General features: G+C 39.9%; 1 protein-coding gene across 2 annotated transcripts in view; it reads right to left on the reverse strand.

Annotated features, from left to right (window-relative positions):
- The window catches only part of osbpl6 (oxysterol binding protein-like 6), a 44,902-nt gene that overhangs the window by 22,323 nt on the left and 3,708 nt on the right, over positions 1-18,871 (reverse strand). For both annotated transcript variants that reach the window (XM_085433944.1, XM_085433943.1), the window contains exons 2-4: positions 13,095-13,343; positions 462-584; positions 77-130 (exon numbers count right to left, since the gene is read on the reverse strand). In XM_085433944.1, the coding sequence (XP_085290070.1) occupies positions 77-130; positions 462-584; positions 13,095-13,244 (327 nt within the window). In that variant the 5' untranslated portion in view covers positions 13,245-13,343. The remainder of the gene's footprint in view (positions 1-76; positions 131-461; positions 585-13,094; positions 13,344-18,871) is intronic.

Raw genomic sequence — 18,871 nt, forward strand, 5'->3', positions numbered from 1 at the left:
ATTCATTGCCAAGCAAAACTGATGTCAGCCCAGTCTGCCCCGCTTCTGCCCGTAGGTTACAGTCAGGGTTACTTACATCAATGGGGGACTTGGAGTACTTCAGGATACCATTGTCCAGAACAAAAAAACGCTGTAGAGGAAACAAGCACAAAAATAAATGACAGGAGGGGCATAAACTGAATACAAATCCTGCTGGATCTGTTAACGTTGCAGATTCTATGCAAATGCAAAGTCTATTTTTTATCCTTGTTTAATCAACTCTCTAATAGTTCATGCAAATATTTTGTGGATTCATTCTGAAGGAAGAGAAGATAAAGGAGGGTTTATGAAAAAGGGAATTTTTTTCAAATAATGACACTTTATTGAACAGGAAACCTGTTAACAACCAGATAGAGGCTGTATGTGAAAATGTTTGTCCCACATCAATAGCTTTTGTGTCTCACTTTACCCATGAATCTTACCTTGTGCCAGCCTTTCAAGGGCCATTTCCGCTTCTTCAACATAAACCCCTCGTGTTTATCAGGCCTCTGGACGTTGCTCTGACCAATTTTCAGCCCCTCGATTATCTCCCAGCTGTCTGCCTCCTAGAAAAGAAATGAAAATATGCAGCTGTGTCAGAATTAATCCACTTATTCCTCCAGAATAAGAAGGAAAATCCGGACGCGCTCTCTGTATAATACAAAGATAAGATGCAGCTGTCGTGTGATTGTTTTCATGGTGAAAGCAGCAGGAATATATGCAACATTTCTCTATTCCCCCCCCCCGTGCCACACATTTAAAGAAAAACTGCCCCATTGAAATTCCTCCTGCTCTCTCAGCATTTCCACTCCATTAGCCTTCTCCTGACTGTGCTCTTCCTGCTCCTAGTGGGTCAGTAAATCAAAGTGATGCCTCTGGAGTAGAGGGACAGCAGGGTCAGGCAGGGACAGGTAAGACATCCTCCTGTCATACAGGTTTTAAAGGCAGAAAAATGCACAACAGAGTGACAAACATGTCTACTACCTCACATAACCCATTTTGGAAGTTATTTTGTTTAGAAACTTTTGATATTCTTATAAGTTATTTAAACGGGCATTCCCCTACTTTATCCTATAATTGTTTTTGTTTCCACTTAGCAGAGCTGCCAAACCACAATCAGTTCATCTTGGTAGTGTTTTATTGTGCTCTTTAACCCCCAAGTAGTAATCTGTCAGTCAAACTTTGGGGTGAAATACACAGTTTAACCCTCTTAACATCCATCAGGCCACCAGTGAGCAGTCTGGGCTTGTTGTTGGAGTCAGATTTTGCTCAGCATCCATCTCCTTTTAATCAAATGGAAAAGCTTTTAAGAGTAAAACTGGAATGCTACACTGTATGAGAGTTCACTAGAAGGGTAATATCTTCAGGTATAGTCTCTCTCTTTCTACTAAAGCAAATGTTAATTCTAACCCAACCTTAGTCAGGTTGCCGGTGACCTGTTTAATGATACGAAATGAACAGAGAATGTGTTTATTTAACAATAAAGCATATCGCTAAATAAATGATACAACATAGCCACTGAAAATGATTTTGGCAATGTGTGTGGGGAATGATTTGATAATGAGCCGTGTGATGGTTAACGCCTGGTTAAAGGGTGTTTTTCCGGTAATGCTCTAATGTTTAAAGTTTGTGTCTTTGTCCTTTCTTCCTCCCCTCACCCCCAACCGGTCAAGGCGGCTGGCCGGCCCTCCCTGAAATGGGTTCTGTCAGAAGTTTCTTCCTGTTAAAAGGGAGATTTTCCTTCCTAATGTTGCCAAAGCGCTTACCTTACAATTTAAGGTGCCTTAAAGGAAACTGTTGGTGGAATCTGCCACTATATGAATAAAATTGAATAAAAAAATGTAATTGAAATTGACTATTAGATAAAGATGAAAGTGAAATGACAACATATTGGTGCTCATTTTCAGTTTATGGTCCTGTTAGACCTTGATTATGGCCTAAAAATCAAACAACTCTAAAAGTTGGAGCATGTTTGATACTTAGGTTGAGAAGCCTTCTGCCTTAAGTAAACATGGCATTGGCTGAATGAAGGTAATGTATGTGAGGTTGCTTGCTAAGGTTGCCAGGCAACCATCTGACATCCATCTAAATAAATAAATAATAATGTGGAACACATTCATTGTAACGATCAGTGAAGTAGGTCAGAGTTTTCATTTCATACTTAAATCAGTAGCAGCAGAGCCTTTAAGGCAAACCCCACTTTAAAATTCACAAGCATCTCTGGCAACTTAACTAATAGCCGGTGGCTTCACGCTGCATGATGTGATGCTGCAACCTTGTGCATGACAACACCTGACCTTGGTTTGCGGGACATTTAACACAAGGAGGCAACAGCTTGTTTAATCTAATGACCAGGTGAACAGATCTGTCTGGTAATGAGGTCATGTTGCTCCACTGAGGGCAGCTGCTCGCCCGAGTGGCCCTGTGAAATTGGGGTAGAGGAAAAGCTCAACTTTGTTAGCAAAATGTACCTCGCTGCGCAAAGGAGTCATATCTTAAGAGGTAGCACTGTACCTATTACACTACGAGAAAATAGATCATCTGAGCTGCGTGATGATGGTAAAAATGCTACACACAAACTTACTAGGTTTTATCTGAGGCAGCTTCAAATCAGTAGCATGCAAAATAAAGCCTGCGCCCTGTCCGGGCTGTACCCCGCCTCTTGTCCTATGACAGCTGGGATAGGCTCCAGCCCCCCCCACCCCCGCGACCCTGATAAGGATAAGCAGGATAGATGGACAGATAGATGGATAGAGCTGCAAATGCTGCAATACATCTGTTTTCTTTACAAAGAACCCAAACTATCAGGGATATAAATAAATAAATTCCTAACAACCATATGTTAAAAGCCACAGACTCCAAGGCTGGGAGACATACTGAATTAATTAAAGTTTTAAGGTCATGGGTGTTCATACAGAGCCTCGCAGTCACCCTCTGATGATGGAATACACATCACTCTGAGCCAGGTGCCATTCCATAGTATGCCTTTCCACTGGACAGGTCTGTATGTTTGCTTTTGGCAATTAAGAAAAAGCTTGAGTACTGGTAGCCACAGCTGCTGAAGAAGATCAAAATGTAGTCCTGTTAAACTCAGTGTCATAGAGATGATTTGACTTTGCCAAAGTAGAACAGACTACCATGCTGTGTAAATCAAAACCTAAAAAATCTTCTAAAAATATATATCAATGGTAATTTAGATACTGCTATATAACAGATAGACATAGAAGTAAAGTTATTTTTCTGTCATCAGCAGTAGGGACGATTAACATTTGCCGATCCAATCTTTATTACACTACTAGTGACATTTATATACACATTTTTTTGTCAGTTATTCGACGTCATTGTCCTAGCAGCCCACCTCTCATCAGTGTGTCCTGAATGCAAGGCAGGCTTGGGGGTATTATGAGGGAGCCTTGTCTGTGAGACCCTCGCTGGATTTGAACTCTCAACCTATTGTTCCAAAGAGAGCAGTGTTGCCATTACACCATCCAGCTGCATGTCCCAGAGACAGGAACAGCAAAGATACTGCGCATCAGCCTGGAGCTCACAGGCCTCTGATGGAGGACCTAAGCTTGAAGGACAAACAAAGAGCACCTGCAGGGTGAGTGGGGAATTATTATTTTATATAAATAAATGTTATTTAGGGGGGTAATAAAGTTTGGACTTCATGTAGACAAAAAGAAATGCAGTAAAATTATGAATCACCCCTAACCCTGACAAAATGAATAAATAAATAAATAAAACTCAAAATGTACTTTTTTTATATATATATTCTCATCCAGGCTTATATGGACAGTACTGCTACAGTGAGAGAAATTGCTTTTGTAATTTCACCCGGAGAATAGAGCTGAATTAACCCAAAGTGATTTCCTGTACTCTGCTTACATGTATTGATCTTCCTGCAGAATAATTTAAAGCTGAATGAGCTCTTGGTGAGTGTACCCATTTAATGAAGGATCTTGTGGCAGAATCAGCGAGAGGCTGTCTGCTTTTCTATGTCCGGATTTAGAAGAGTTTGCTCCTTGATCCAAAACATCTGAATAGCTTTTCATATCTCCCTTGATACTCGAGTCTATATCAGTGTAATAAAATCATGAGATACCAATATATTTAAAAAAAAAAACTATGTTGAGTAGTCGAAAGAAACTTCTACAATCCTGATCATCACCTAAGTCAATCTAACAGCCTAGTTGTGTCAGTTTCATAGGCCAAGTTTTCTGGGATCCACCACCTGCAGTGACACTCAGCAGTGTAGCAAAGCAGACCTTTTAATACTGCAATGAATCAAACTATTACAGTTAAGGTCTCTCTGAGCAGGAGAAAGGACAAACACTCCTTGGGGACGCCTTACACTAAATCAGCACTATAAATATCAGCGGCCACAATAACAGCCCACTTCAGATGGCCACTTTCTCTTGCACGTCTGCCTCTCTCTGCCTCTTGATTTGACGCTGCTGTACATTTAGAGCCTGTCACCGTTTTTAAGTTGCTGTACTACACAGACCAGACGCAACGCAAGTGTATTCAAGTCGTATTAAAATGTGATGACAATAAAACAGAAAGTTCTAACAAAAAAGAAGCGATAATAACATAAAATAAAAAAATAAAGGCCAGAAAACTGGCATTTGGTCTTTTCGTCTCGTCCATTAATTAATAAATCGTATCTCAAGATTGCTGTTAAGTAGTTTTACGTTAACAAGTCGGTTATGAGATTCATGAGATTTCAGGTTCACAACAACAGTCTCCTCAAGGCGCTTTATAGGGCTGTTCGATATAACGATACAGATCGGATGACGATATAAGCTAACGTTTGTTTTGTGGTGTAGTAAAATAAAGTTTACAGCAACATTTTTTCATCGTTTTGATGGCCACTGTAGTGCTATATTAATTTCTTAAAGTTCTCTCTTTCTCTTATATTTAATATAACAACACTACAGACAGACAAGCGCCTGTTTATAGGTGTTGTCGTTAGCAACAGTGCCGGTAAAACCGTAGCGTCGCGTGGCTCCGCTGTCCGCTTGTTTGTTTTTCACATAACACTTTCACAATAAAGCTCAAGATCCTGTTGAGACTTTTCAAAATAAACTGAATCACGTGAAAGAGTATGCAGAGAGTTTACAGATGAGAATATGAGATTTTGGTCATATCACACAGCCCTAGCGCTTTATATTGTAAGGTAAACCCCTTACAGCAATACAGAGAAAACCCCAACAATTAGATACCCGCCAATGTCAAAGCACTTGGCGACAGTGGGAAGGAAAACCCCCCTTTTGACAGGAAGAAACATCCAGCAGAACCAGGCTCAGGGAGAAGCAGTCATGTGATCTTACAAAAACATTTTCAAGACCTTTGTAATAGTACAGCTGCAACAATAAGTGGATTAACTGGTTAGTTCAACAGAAAATCAGTCTACACTGGCCACTTCTACAAACACCTGTTCAACTACTCAACACAAATATCTAATTATCCAATCACATGGCAGAAAGTCCATGCATTTTGGCATGTAGACATAGTCAAGATGACCTGCTGAAGTTCAAACTGAGCATCAGAAAAAAGGTGATTTAGTTGCTGAGCTCTTGAGATTTTTCCAAAAAACCTTCTCTAGGATTTATAGAGAATGGCCCGAAAAACAGAAAATACCCATTGAGCGGCACTTCTCTGGCTGAAAATGCCTTGTTAATGTCAGAAGTCAGAGGAGAATTGCCAGACTGCTTAGAGCTGATAGGAAAGGCAACAGCACCTCACATAACAACTCGTCACAACCAAAATATGCAGAAGAGCATCTCTGAAAGCAATACCCCAAGGCAGATGGGCTACAGCGCTGGAAGACCAGGCTCACCAAAATAAAACAACTATGAAATAAGATATAATAAAATTAAAATAGAATTAAAGGGGAATAATTTAGGGGGTTAAAGGTGGGGTCGTCTTAAGCTACATGAGTGGAGGTAGGTAGGTGAGGTAAGAGATAGCAGGTGAAGGTAGAGAAGTGTTAAAGAATACTGAATCCACAAAAATTAATTTAAAATACATCTTTTCCTGTATAGTAAGGTACTGAAACTGTAATCTTTACGTTATAAACTCAGCTACCAAAGCTGCGCTGAAAGATTATATTTTAGCAGCTAAAAACCACAGAAGACCTGTCGCGAGGATGGATTTCACCGCAGCGTTCGTCTGAGCAGTAAACGGTGGAGTAGGCGAGCAGACTGCTACATGGATGGGACGTTAACACCCTGAGAGAAGCGCGGTGTCATGCACTGTGTAAACACCACCGCAGATTCAGTTACAGCCTTAAAGTCTGCATGTGTCCCCTGTTAGCCTGCAGGTGAAATACTGCAGCTGCTTCTGTAAAACACATGCACGTACGGACATAACCGAGGATGAGTACTGGAACTCCATACGGTTTATTTACTGAACTTTTAAAGCTTATGCTTCACAGGTATTTGACAAAGTAAATCCAACGCCAACCATTTGGACTAGAGATTTTCTTTTCTTGTTTGACACAAGAAATATTTCTATTTCATTCTTGTACTTATTTCGTTACATTTATGTTTAAGCCTCAGTCATTTAGCCAACTTGACTTAAGCGCCTATGCTTTGTTTTTAACCATCAAAGTGTACCATTGCTTTGATCTATTTCTCACAGGGATTTAATACAGTGCATTATATGCAAGGGCTCCTTTTTGTGGCTTCATAGTATTGTGGTTTACACATTTACCTAACAAGTGGTTCAGTCCCGGGAGGAAAAACAAATCTCTTAGGGGTTGCATCCGGCAGGGCATCCGGCGTCAATATTTGCCTAATCAAAACATGAAGGACTATCCACTGTAGCTTTCTACAGCCATGGGATCCTTTGTGACAAGACTATAAAGTTATGTCTGCCATGTTCAGAGTCTCAGAAGCAAGTAACAACCTACCATCCTTTTAAAAATAATGATTGTCTTTAACATTTGGATGAAAATCCCAATCTTAAAATGACTCCCAGCTCTCTCGAGACCACCGAATTATGTTTCCTTTGTTTTTCACTGCAGCCAAGTTGCTTGCTTGCTTGTTGCTGCTTGTTTGTGCATCTTTCTGCCTTAAGTTTTGTATTTAATAACTAGAAAAGCATGAAAAGCTCTAATGGGCTGAGATCAGGTGACAGGCTTGTCCACAGAAAAATACCCCAATTCTTTGCGTTGAGAAACTCCCATCAGCCTTTAAGCAAATAATCCAGTAGTCAGTGGATGTCTGCTATGTCACATGAATTTAGATAAATATTAAAAATTGTAGTGTGCCAAGCTGAAACACTTTTTTTAAAAAGAGGTCTTTGCGTGGATAAATAAAAGCTAAACATAATAACCAGGTAAAAACTAAATATATAATGGCATCAGCTAGTTTTCTGCCCAAATAACAGACTATAAAAGGGATCAGTGGGGTTAATATCCTGGAGAAAAATATGCAAAAACTTGACATATTGAGTGGAAGCGGCCATGACTCAGTGTTAATCTAAGGCAGGGCTGCCCAATCCCAGTCCTCGAGAGCTACTATCCTGCAGCTTTTAGATGCATCCCTACTCCAACACAGCTGAATCAAATGGTTTGATTACCTCTTCAGCATGCCATCGTGTTTGGCAAAGGCCTGATAACAAGCCATTCATTTGATTTGGGTGTGTGGGAACAAGGATGCATCTAAAAGCTGCAGGACGGTAGCTCTCGAGGACCGGGATTGGGCACCCCTGATCTAAGGTAAACCACTTCAGTGTCTTAATTTCAGTTCTCTTTTCTGAAGTGGATTTGTCACAATGATCTCACACAACAAAAACACCTGGTGACTGAAAACCACTTTGAAAAGAGAGACATCTTCAGACGAGGGAGCAGATTGTGATTTCTGGCCATTACCATAAAAACACAACTGATCTCATCACTGATTTCCCCGCTCTCATAAATCTCAGCCAGCTTCCATCAAAGGGACCTTTCCTAAATATTTTTCAAACACATACAGTAGTGTGATTTCCACCCAGATTATCTCTAAGTTAAAATGTCTTATCGAACAGGAAATGACAGGCAACAAGAGGATTAACTGATAGTTGCAGCAACACGTTGAGTTGTTCATTTATCTTCATCTACACAGAATCGCGTGTATTTTTGTGTGCGTGAGTCGGTGCCAGCTCGCGCTTGCTGCAGGTGCTGCTTCTAATTGCTCTCATGAGGGCTTCCAGAGTGAACAGGATTCGTCAGCAGTGAGAGAAGTGACATGTATTGATTTGAAAATGGGGGCAGGATCCCATTAAGGCTTTCCCCAAACAAAGTGCCCCCACTCTCATTTATCCACAAACGCTGAGGCCCGGCCAAGCTAGCTAAGGTCTTAAGATCTGCGGTCCAAGGGAAGATGTGCTGTACTGACTCTTCTCAAAGCAAACTGCCTGCACAGAAAACACTAATACTGCTATCACGAATGCAATGAAAGCGCCGGTATAACTTTACATAACATCAGCACAGACGTGTTTTGATGTTGGAAACAACCTCGCAGTTAAATCAGTTAATAATCTGTTTAAGATGTGATCATCACACAATCATCCACACATCAGGGGGGCTGGGTGATTTGAGTGAAAGCCAGAATAGCCACTCAAAGGACCTTATGAAAGAAGTACCTGCAGTGCTCAGAAAACTAGATGAAGTCCACCTGCAGAGAGAGCATGGGAAAAATCAGAAGCGACTCCTGCGCCGCTGCAAGCCAGAAAACTGCCCCCTTTTCCTTCCTCCATGATACTTGGAGAATATAGGCAGATTTTTTAATATCTGGCACAGCGCAACACAAACCACAAAAATGCCGTGGGAAAGATTTCCCTCTTCTTTGTGGCCTAATTTTAAATTTATTTTGCTGATTTAGTCTGTGTGAATTTTCCTGTAGGCACTTTTTTTTTTTTTTGAGAAGCGCTAAATGAATAACGTTCATCACTAGTTAGCTGTTATCAGTTGTAATAGAAGAAAAGAATGACGACGTGCTTGTAAACTTATGAATTAAAGGGAAACAAAGTGGGCTCATTTTTGTGAAATGATCTCAATATACATCTGACAGTAGTAAAAAAGGAACAGATGATGATTATAAAATCTGCCATTTCTCATCAGAGATGATAAGAGCATCCCGAAGCCTGCTGCAATATTTTTATCCTCACTTAGGATTGCCTTCGGCAGTCACAGAGAGTTACTCTTGTCCAAGAGTGGAAGGATGGAACTGGGCCTTACCCTGTGGAGCCTGTGAAGACACTTTTGTGTTTAACTGTGATTTACAAAGTCTTGTGTCATGTACAACCTATGGCATTTATAAATCTCATATTTAAACTATAGAAAGTCTGCACTGGGTCTTCACAATGCTGCTATTAAGTAATTATTTTCTGAGTGACTTTATCAGAATTTCATTTCACGCTTCTTTACAACATTACTGTAGTTCATTTAGGTTTGTAGGTATTTGTTTTTGCACAGCTCTCTTAAGGTCACCTCTTTGTTTTCAGCCATTCTGCTATAGATTGCTGCTGTGCTTAGGATCAGTGTTCTGTTGCACCACCCAATTAAAGCTATGCTTTAGCTGTCAGATAAATTAGCTTACATTTGACTGTACAAAACCTTGGCATATATAGGAGTTTAAGGTTGAATCAATGAGTGCAAGCTGCACAGATCCTGGGGCTGCAAAACCAGCACAAACCACTACTTTTCCTCCATTGTGCTTGACAGTTGATATATATAAGGTGTTTCAGCTGATATAGTGTGTTTTAGCCAAGTGTACTGCTGTGCATTATGCCCAAATATCTCCACTTTTGTCTCATCTGTGCAAATGACATTGTTTCAGAAGTCTTGTAGTTCAGATGCAACTTTGCAAACCTATGTTCTGCTGCCATGTTCTTTTCAGAAAGAAGGTGCTTTCTTCTAACAACAAGCCATATTTGTTTATTCTTTTTCTAATTGTACTTTCATGAACGTTAACATTTAGCATGCTAACTAAGACCTGTAGAGTCTGAAATGTAGCGCTTGGGTTTTTTGCAGTTTATTTGAGCTTTGCAAGGTTGAATTGGGTTGAATTTGCTTGGACGTCTACTCCTGGGAAGAATGCCCCTGACCAACAAACTGACAAAAACTTTTTAAGGTGTTTTGCAGGTGCTCAAACTGGCTAATGATCAGTTAATCAAGTGCATGTGATCAGCAGCACCTGGCTGCTTCTTAACCTCTGACTCTCTGTGGAAGTACTAAGGTTGTACCTAGCTTTTTACAGGACTTGGTATGGCTTATATGCCAGTTTCAGGGATGTCAAATTTGAACGTGAATCTTTTTAAGTAAAAATTATTTTCAGGCAGGCGCAAGCAAAAAGCAAAATGCTTAACCGTGACAGCTACAACAATCAAAAAATTTGTTAATAAAATATTTCTCCTTTCACCTTTTTTCAAAAGCGAGTAGGTAACATTAAAGAAACAGTGAACAGAGAGTTTGTAAGGGTTGAGTGTCTGCTTCATCAAGCAGCACGCCTTCGACTGTGCTTTTCTAACAGGCCCCATTTCTCAAACCAGCTCCGTTTTCTCTTCCGAGAGCCATCTCCTGAAGACACAAAGCTCCACACAGCTCACCAGAGTGTGCCACATGTTCACTGGAGCACCAAGCCTCCGCCTGTCCCTCATGAAATATTCATCACGCAGTGCCGACGGAAAAGCTGTGTAGTCAGAGATTCCAGTTTCGGTGTCCTGTTTCTGCACAGCCACAGTGACACAGCAGCTCAACGAGGTAAGGTGGGTTATGGGCTTCAGGTGGCTTACGACAGGGGTTCATTTTAAGCAGCTCTCATGTGAGCTGTGAAATTAGAGTCCTTTTTTTTTTTTTTTTTACTGATATGAGTGACAAATGAACCTGAGCCCTTGACAACTACAGAGAGGGGATTCATTGGGTCCGTAATGCTGTGAGGGGCGCTTTGCTCGCTTGATTAGGGTCCTCTTACATCCTTAAAAGAAGTCTAGCAAAGTCACCTAATGATTTGTTTTCTAATGCTTTACCCTACTGTATGTCTCTGCATGGTTACTATTTACTAACAAGGAAATTAAACTTAATCATCAGATCAAAGGTAGAGATTTTCTTGGCTGATCCCAGTTTCCAGTTGTTTTCTATGTGTGACCCGCTGATGCTGACTGCAATTTTTTTGTTTGTTTGTTTTTACCAGAAATAATTGACTTCATTGACAACAACATTTCCTCCAAACTGCAGTAAGTTACAGAATCGTCTCTCATAGAAACAACTGAAAATAAAGGTACAAATAATTAAGTGAAAATGTGCTGCTGTACACCCAACCCTTTATCTGTCATATTTTACTGCGCCAAACAAAAGCATGTGCAATGGATTTATAAAACAAAACGAATCGACAACATCACCCCCCCTCTTGTTTTCCCTCGATAATTTTCCTCGTAGCTCCATTGATCCTTTGCTCATACCGAGGCTCCCAGTTTGCTGCTGGCTCTGAGCTCTGGTAATGTTTCCCTTTTCCTGTTAGCTTCTTTAAAATGTTCAACAGACTCAAGGTGATTTAAGTGTCTGAGAAGGTTTGTTGTTAGCAGTGTTTCTGTAATGGTCCCCCTCCCGTTCATATTGCCGAACTTTAAGTCTTCACTCACAGCGAAGAACTTCCATGCTAATGGCATGTTAGCGTACGGCTGCAACTGTGTGTATTTGCCTATGCTACTGTGCTCGTGTTCCACATGTATGAAACATAATCATAATCAGACATACATGTGGCCGATCGACCGCTCACCAGTCCGCGTAACGAACACTGAAAATCAGCCAACTTTTGGATCTTAATAAATTATAATCACTACCAAAGAAGAGTTTTCCCCAAGCTTTAAGTCATCTTTGGTTAATTAATCAGTTAAACATAAGCGCTGATCTTTAAACTGTACACAGACAGGGATTCAGCCTATAGCATTTAGCTACTCAAGCCAAGATCGCTGATTTTCTTCAAGTGGGTTACAAAACCTGATTAATTATATGAAGCGTTTGGCTGTAAGACCACTGAAGGGGTTTCTACGACAGAGTATTAGGGCCACATTATTGATCCTTTTGAGAAAGTCTAAATTTTGAGATTAAAGTCAAAAATGTATTTCAAGAAAGAAGTCAAAATGTGGAGCTTATCGCTGTTGTTTCAAGACAGACTGCGACGTTTGCTACACCCGCTACAAAATGCATTGTTAAGATGATGTTAGTGAAACAAATGATCAGCCGTCTTGTGATACAACAAACATCCTCGTGTGACCAAATGCAACTTTCTGCACCATCTATTCAACGTCCTTATACTTATCACCACAATATGTTTACGTTCTATAAGAGAAATAATTTCCTATCTTGTTACTTAAACTGATTCAGAAGTACGATTTCAGTAACTCAGAGGTTAGAGGAAGCTTGGCAGTTTGTCTTGAAACAACTGTAATCTCCACATTTCGACTTTTTTCTCAAAACAATCAACAATATATATTTTTCTTAATGTGGCCCTAACACTCCTTCGTTGGTTTCTGATATGCTAGGATGCTACATATTTCACATGCTGTTGTTGACAGAGGTTAAGATTAACTTGACTAAAAATTCTTCATCTACCCAGCCATCTGTCAGCACTTGTATTTATGGAGGTTTCATGTTTACATGGAGCCTCCCCTGCTGATCTCGTTGCAATGCGAGTTTATACACTTGGCTTTATTTTAAATGAAAAAAAGGGAAACAAAACAAAGCAAAAACATCCTGTTTCTGCACATCTTCAAGTCACGAACAGTTTAACATGACATGCCTAACTTCTCTGTATGATGGCAGTTGATATTAATTATGTCAGTGCATTATAATAGCTTTGATTGTTCTTGCTACAAAAGCTAAAACTGCTGAATGAATATTTCATGATTCATCATTCCCTCATAGCTCTTCTTTCTTGCATAAACAGTCACACTGATAGAAGACTGCAGCACTCCAAACTAATGTTGCCTCCTGCCTTTTCCACCTCCGCTAAAGCTGCATTCATTCAAAGTCCTGCCATCCCTGGAATCTATTTGTAGATGGATTCTTCTGCCCGTGGCCTGAAAATTACCTGCCGGCTGTCGCGCTGGGAGGAGGAAGAGGAGGAGGTGCTCTTGTGGACTGGCGTCGAGATCTTGTTCACCGGCGTAGAGCTCCTCTCCTCAGAGCTCATGGTGCGGCTGTGGGGGCCTCGCTGTTGATAGTGTTGGTGGTGAGACATTGTGGGCACCGTGCGGCTCTGTGGACCTCCCTCTGCACTAGGCCCCGCAGATCTGGGGCATCCTCTGACACTTCCTCGTGATCACTGCTTGCTGTTCATCTGAAACACAAGAGTGAGGAAGTTACACTAGCACATGCACTTCAGCTTCCTCATTGCACCACACCTCGGTTGCTTATAGCAGGCAGTAAATCACACGGCCTGTGACTAAAATTAGCATCTTGGCTTCTCTGAGGCTTTCGAAAAATATCCTCCATCATTTTCAGTATGTAAATTTCACTCAGTGATATTCAGTTGAGACACCCGGAGCTCTTCTTTGAAGCATGAGATTCTTCTCATTACAAGTGCATTACTGAATAAGCCTTTCATTATGTTGGCTATGAGACCAGCGCCACTCAGGATTACTCCTTTATTATTCACTGTATCATCTGAAAGCCAAACTCAACTTATATATGAGGACTGCAACTAATGACATTCCTACTTCATGTTAATTAATGAGATAATCAATTGTCACAAATCCAAAGATATATAAACTGACTGTTTCAATTTTAACTAGGGACTGGCCACAATAATGGTCTAATATATAAATAGTCAGCGCTAACTGATGTTGGCATAGCAGCAAATGTGATGTCATTTACTGATGTCACTCGCCAATACAGTTACATTTATAACTTGCTGGACAAAGACATCAATTACTCTGGTTTTCCCTCTGTACACCTCCACAGTGGATTTCAGGGGCTCAAAATGAAGCAATTCAGAATTCTTTTAAATATGGGATTAAAATCCTCTGCAGTCAATGACTGCCTGAAATCCATAACCCACAGATATCACCAAATGCTGTGTTTACTCCCTTGACATGCTTTGTCAGGACCTTTGCTTCAGCCACTGGTCATTATTTTTTGGTTCATTATACTGAATCTGAGAAGAGATTCATTCAGCCCTTTCAATCAGCAGTCACATCATGAATAAACATTGGTGGCACGGTTCTACTGGAAGCCATACATGCCTGTGCAATAATATTACCTCCACCATAACAGATCATGTGGAATGCTTTCTCTCCTCTTTCCATCATTCTAGTACAACTTGAGTTGGATGTTGTTAAGTTATTTGTAATAACCATGGAAATAATTCTGTTATCATGCACTTTAGTTTCTGTGCTCTTTCAGACCTGTCGGTGTTGCTGAGCTCGTCAGTTCATTCATTCTTTTTGCAAATGCACCTGATTGTTGATTTGGCCACTCCTAAAGTTTTTGCTGTCTCTCTGATTAGTATATTTAGTTTGCTTCTGGATATGATGACATCCCTCATGTCCACTGATACCCCTTCGGACCTTATATTTGAAACTACAATGAAAAGTTACAAGTCAGTTTATTTATACAGAACTTCTAACATTTAAACACAACAGACATTGACCAAAATTCTGTCATGGTCTGTGCGCAGGCAGGCAGGAAAAGGACCCAAGAGCTGGACTCATGGAGGCAAAAATAAACTCAAAAAGAACCTCAGCTTTATTGTTGGTAAAATACAAAACTGAAAAGACACGTGAACGGAACACACAGGCAGGAATGGCAGGACAACGAGGACTGAAGGACACACACTATAAATACACAAGCAGGACGGGAGAATGAGGAACAGCTGGAACCAATTGGGCAAAATAAGACCAGGTGAGCAAAACAGAATACACCAACACGAGACAGACCTTCAAAGTAAAACAGGAAATCCACAGACTTAACTCAGAGGCACTGGACAAAACTTATATTAAACACAAGAAATCACAAATTACAATAACAATACACAAAACACTGGGTCACTGACGCAGAACCGTGACAAATATGTCTGCTTTATTTGTCATCAAATAACAAAACTGACTGATGAGCATTTTTGTCTCCTCATCTGGAAACAAACTGTCCAATTATTTATTAACCACCAAAAATGGGGAATTGTGTTTAGAAATGGCTGGAATTCCTAAACAGTTAATGACAAAAATTTTGTAAAACTCCCTAAATGAAAGCTGAACGTCTGGACTTAAGCAAACAACAGCTGTTGTTTTAAAATCTGCTGTGCTGGTGTACAGAGCCGAAACTAGAACAATTGTATATTTGCCCAATAAATTATGGACCTAAATGTATTTATCTGTTTATTTATCTTTTTGTCACATTGCTATCGGATGGGCTAAATCAGGGGTGTCAAACTCAAATACACAGTGGGCCAAAATTCAAAACTGGAACAAAGTCGCGGGCTAACGTTAATATTTATTGAAATATATTTATTCCTCCAGATATAAGAATGAATCTTTTCTTATGGACTCAAACACGTTTTGCTGAAAAACTGAATATGGAACAAGCAAAGCTTAATACTAAACAATATATATATTAGCTGTATAATACCAGTAGGCCTGCTCCAATAGTAATTTGGTATGGCTTCGCGGGCCAAATGTAAGTAGGCCAAATTTGACAGAGTTTGACACCTATGGGCTAAATGTTCAAAAAGGTCATTTATTTTTGTATTTTTGTAACGAGTATTTTTTTTTTGTTACTATGGAGACCAAACAGGAACTAAAACAGTATGAAAAAAAGAAAATATTGGTATGTTGGTCAGAATTTCACAACTGGTGGATCGTTATTCTAACCTATAGGGACAAACTATATATTTGTACTTCCTTAGACTGAACTCTGTTTAAATTTAGGAATTGTGGCAACTACCACTTTTAACTGTCAACTACAACCACTGCCTCCCCTCCACAAGACTGAGATCATCCCATAAGACTGTGACATAAATCCTTAAACATCTAATTACAAATATCATAATGATTGAATTTAGAAGAGGACATCAAATCAATACAGGAAAACATCTGCTCTATCTGCATTGTTACAAACCAGTTAAAACTGTATAAACCCTCATAAACACACAAACAAGCAAGAGAACACTGTCCAGTGAGGTAACCTTTAAAACATCAGACAGTGAAGGCGGAGAAAGATTTATATTGGATTCAAAATGTCTGGTTAACCTTATGTTCAGGTAGCAGCAGGGTGTACTCATTTTCATCATTAGTCATGGCACTGTGTTGCGCCACGCTGACACCCATAATACTGCCTGCAGTGCTGCTCTGTAATTGTCTGAGCTCTCTGGAGGTCCCACTGTTAAAACATACATCGATCGTAAGACAGTAGAAAACAAACACTGTTCAGCTGAGAAACTGAGACACTTGACACCGACGATGTTATTGGACTTTTACAAGGGCAAATATCTCTTTTTATCAAGCGCCTCAGTGTTGACGATGTGGCTTTTGGACCTCGAGAGGTTGCCAAATTTACGCAAAGCAAACAGCGGTAATGTGGCCTGTTTATTTATTATCTAATTTAGCTAGATCAACCTATTAAATGCTGAAGACCTTATTAAATAATCAAAATAGACAGATGATGCTCATATCTAGTAAATCAGGCGAGACTAAAACATTTATATTGTAGGATAATCTTAAACACACAGCATTAGAGTGAAACCTTAAAAAATGTATTATTAAAATCTACAAAACTAAAATATCTCTCATTAATAATGAAATGAAAACCAAATAAACAAAACTGGTTATACAAAAAAAACTTTACCAATAACAAAGACTCCTCTGAAAACTGTGTGTAAATGCAGGGTTATCAATTCCTGCCACAGCCAGTGACACAGTGTCACGGCACAGTCAGCATGGTGCTCATAGATACTGTATTCAACTCTGGAGCAACCTGTGGTTTTTAACTGCCGGATGTTTCTGCTAGGCTCTCCCTTGAGCCAAGGAAATGCAGACTCTACAGAGGAGCTCTGCACGATCACAAGCAAGCATGCAGCATACTCACACACTGTAATCTATAATTCAGATCCTTTAACAACGTCATCATCCTGCACTCTCTTAAGCCAGCCAAGGCTCTAAGCTACAGTACACGGCACTAAATCCATCCAGATAGCGTATTCCACTTACATCTATTTAACAGATCTAATCCCCTTGACCTAATTAGAAAGCAAAAGTGATGAGCACATTGAGTGTAAGTTTAACAGTTTTATATTGTTGCTAGTCTGCGAGCATGCAGGCTCTAGTTTGTTAGCATTTGCAGTAACAATTGCTGACCTTGAAGCAAAAGTCAAGTGAAAGCATGCAACCGAGCTTTCATTTCATTTGTTTCACTTCAGCAGAAGATATAGTTTCAACACTGACTACATGAATTCAATGTTCTGTTTATTAAAGCCAAACAAAAACAAACAAAAGAAGAGTCGGCATTTACGTACTGAATCGGATCATTCTTGGTAAGCCCGTTGCTCAGAGACACAACAAGCAGGTTTGGGGCTTTAACCGAAGCTTTCAGTTCACAAGAAAATGCAGGTGCCAGCATCATAAATGTCTGTTTGACTTAGACGGACGGCAGCGTTGCGCCACACAAAGCCAGTCATCGTGCTGAGGAACGTCCGATGAGTCATGAGCTTATTGTTCTAAATCCAGTCACTGTGATTATGGTGCAGCTCTAAGCAGACAGGACGAACACCTCTGAAGCACCTGGTCAAGATCTCTGCAAAGTCAAACCAAACACTATAGCATCTTTATAAATGTGCAGTTCTGTTTGGTGTATTTATGTAGATAAACTACAAAGATGCTCCAAGAAGAAGCCAATGTAATCTTATATAAACTCCTTCCTATTTATTGGTTTCATCTTCCTTGTTTTCATTTATTGTTTTTACGGCCCTGATGGCTTATATTCTGTGTAATGATGGATGATGGATGAGCATCTGCTTCCGCTGTGCTTCAGCGTTTCCCATTTAAAGCAATAAAACTGAATAGAAGTGAGCTGAGTGAGACCGCAATAAAAACTATACTGTTCTATGTACTTCACTCAAACACTGCACACTATATGCCAAAGGGAAAAGGCTCCTTGTTTTTGTTTTTTTTTATAATTACAAAAGAATATGTGCACTCAATTTCCTCCTTAACCTCCCCTTGTGATAGTATGGTTTGAAAGTCTGAAAGTCAGATAATGGACTGTGGTTTCTAAGATTTCCGATCCTAGGAGACAAAGAGGATCCTTCAGTTGTCTTTCAGACATGTAAAGGAACAAAAGAGGCAGTTGTAAGCAGCTGGGAGGGTCTTTCTGTCGACATTTTCTGAATGCCTCAAGTTGAGAAACGTCACCGAACCTTAAAAAATGGAAGGACATTTTGCCGCTGAATGATCCTGTGAAACATCAGAGCGATAGTTCTTCTACCGATGACATGAAGATGTGCTATGAACAGATCCGTAATTTTTATTTACTTCTAGTTTATGTTTATAGACAAATGTATGGCACATGAACCATGCCACAGACCACAGCATTTATACCCAAGGTGGTGTGTAATGTCCATCCGTAGTTTGACCTTTAAAACCTATAGAAAAATCATTATCAGCTACAATCTACAATAATAAATACACACATTAAAGATAAAGACACAAAAACTCTTAATATGATAAGTAAGATGGTTACTAATAATGGAGAATACATATTAAAAACCTTAAACAGTTGTTTATTTATTGCAGGTTTAGCCTTTGGTTAAACCAACAGTTGATTAGGAAAATGGGTAGAGTAGTGCCTTAAAGCAACTGCATGATACTGTTTGTTATG

Source organism: Copadichromis virginalis, linkage group LG16 (assembly GCF_057382275.1).
Source record: "Copadichromis virginalis isolate Kocher_CV1m ecotype Utaka linkage group LG16, C_Virginalis_male_GT1.1, whole genome shotgun sequence".
Classification (NCBI taxonomy): domain Eukaryota; kingdom Metazoa; phylum Chordata; class Actinopteri; order Cichliformes; family Cichlidae; genus Copadichromis; species Copadichromis virginalis.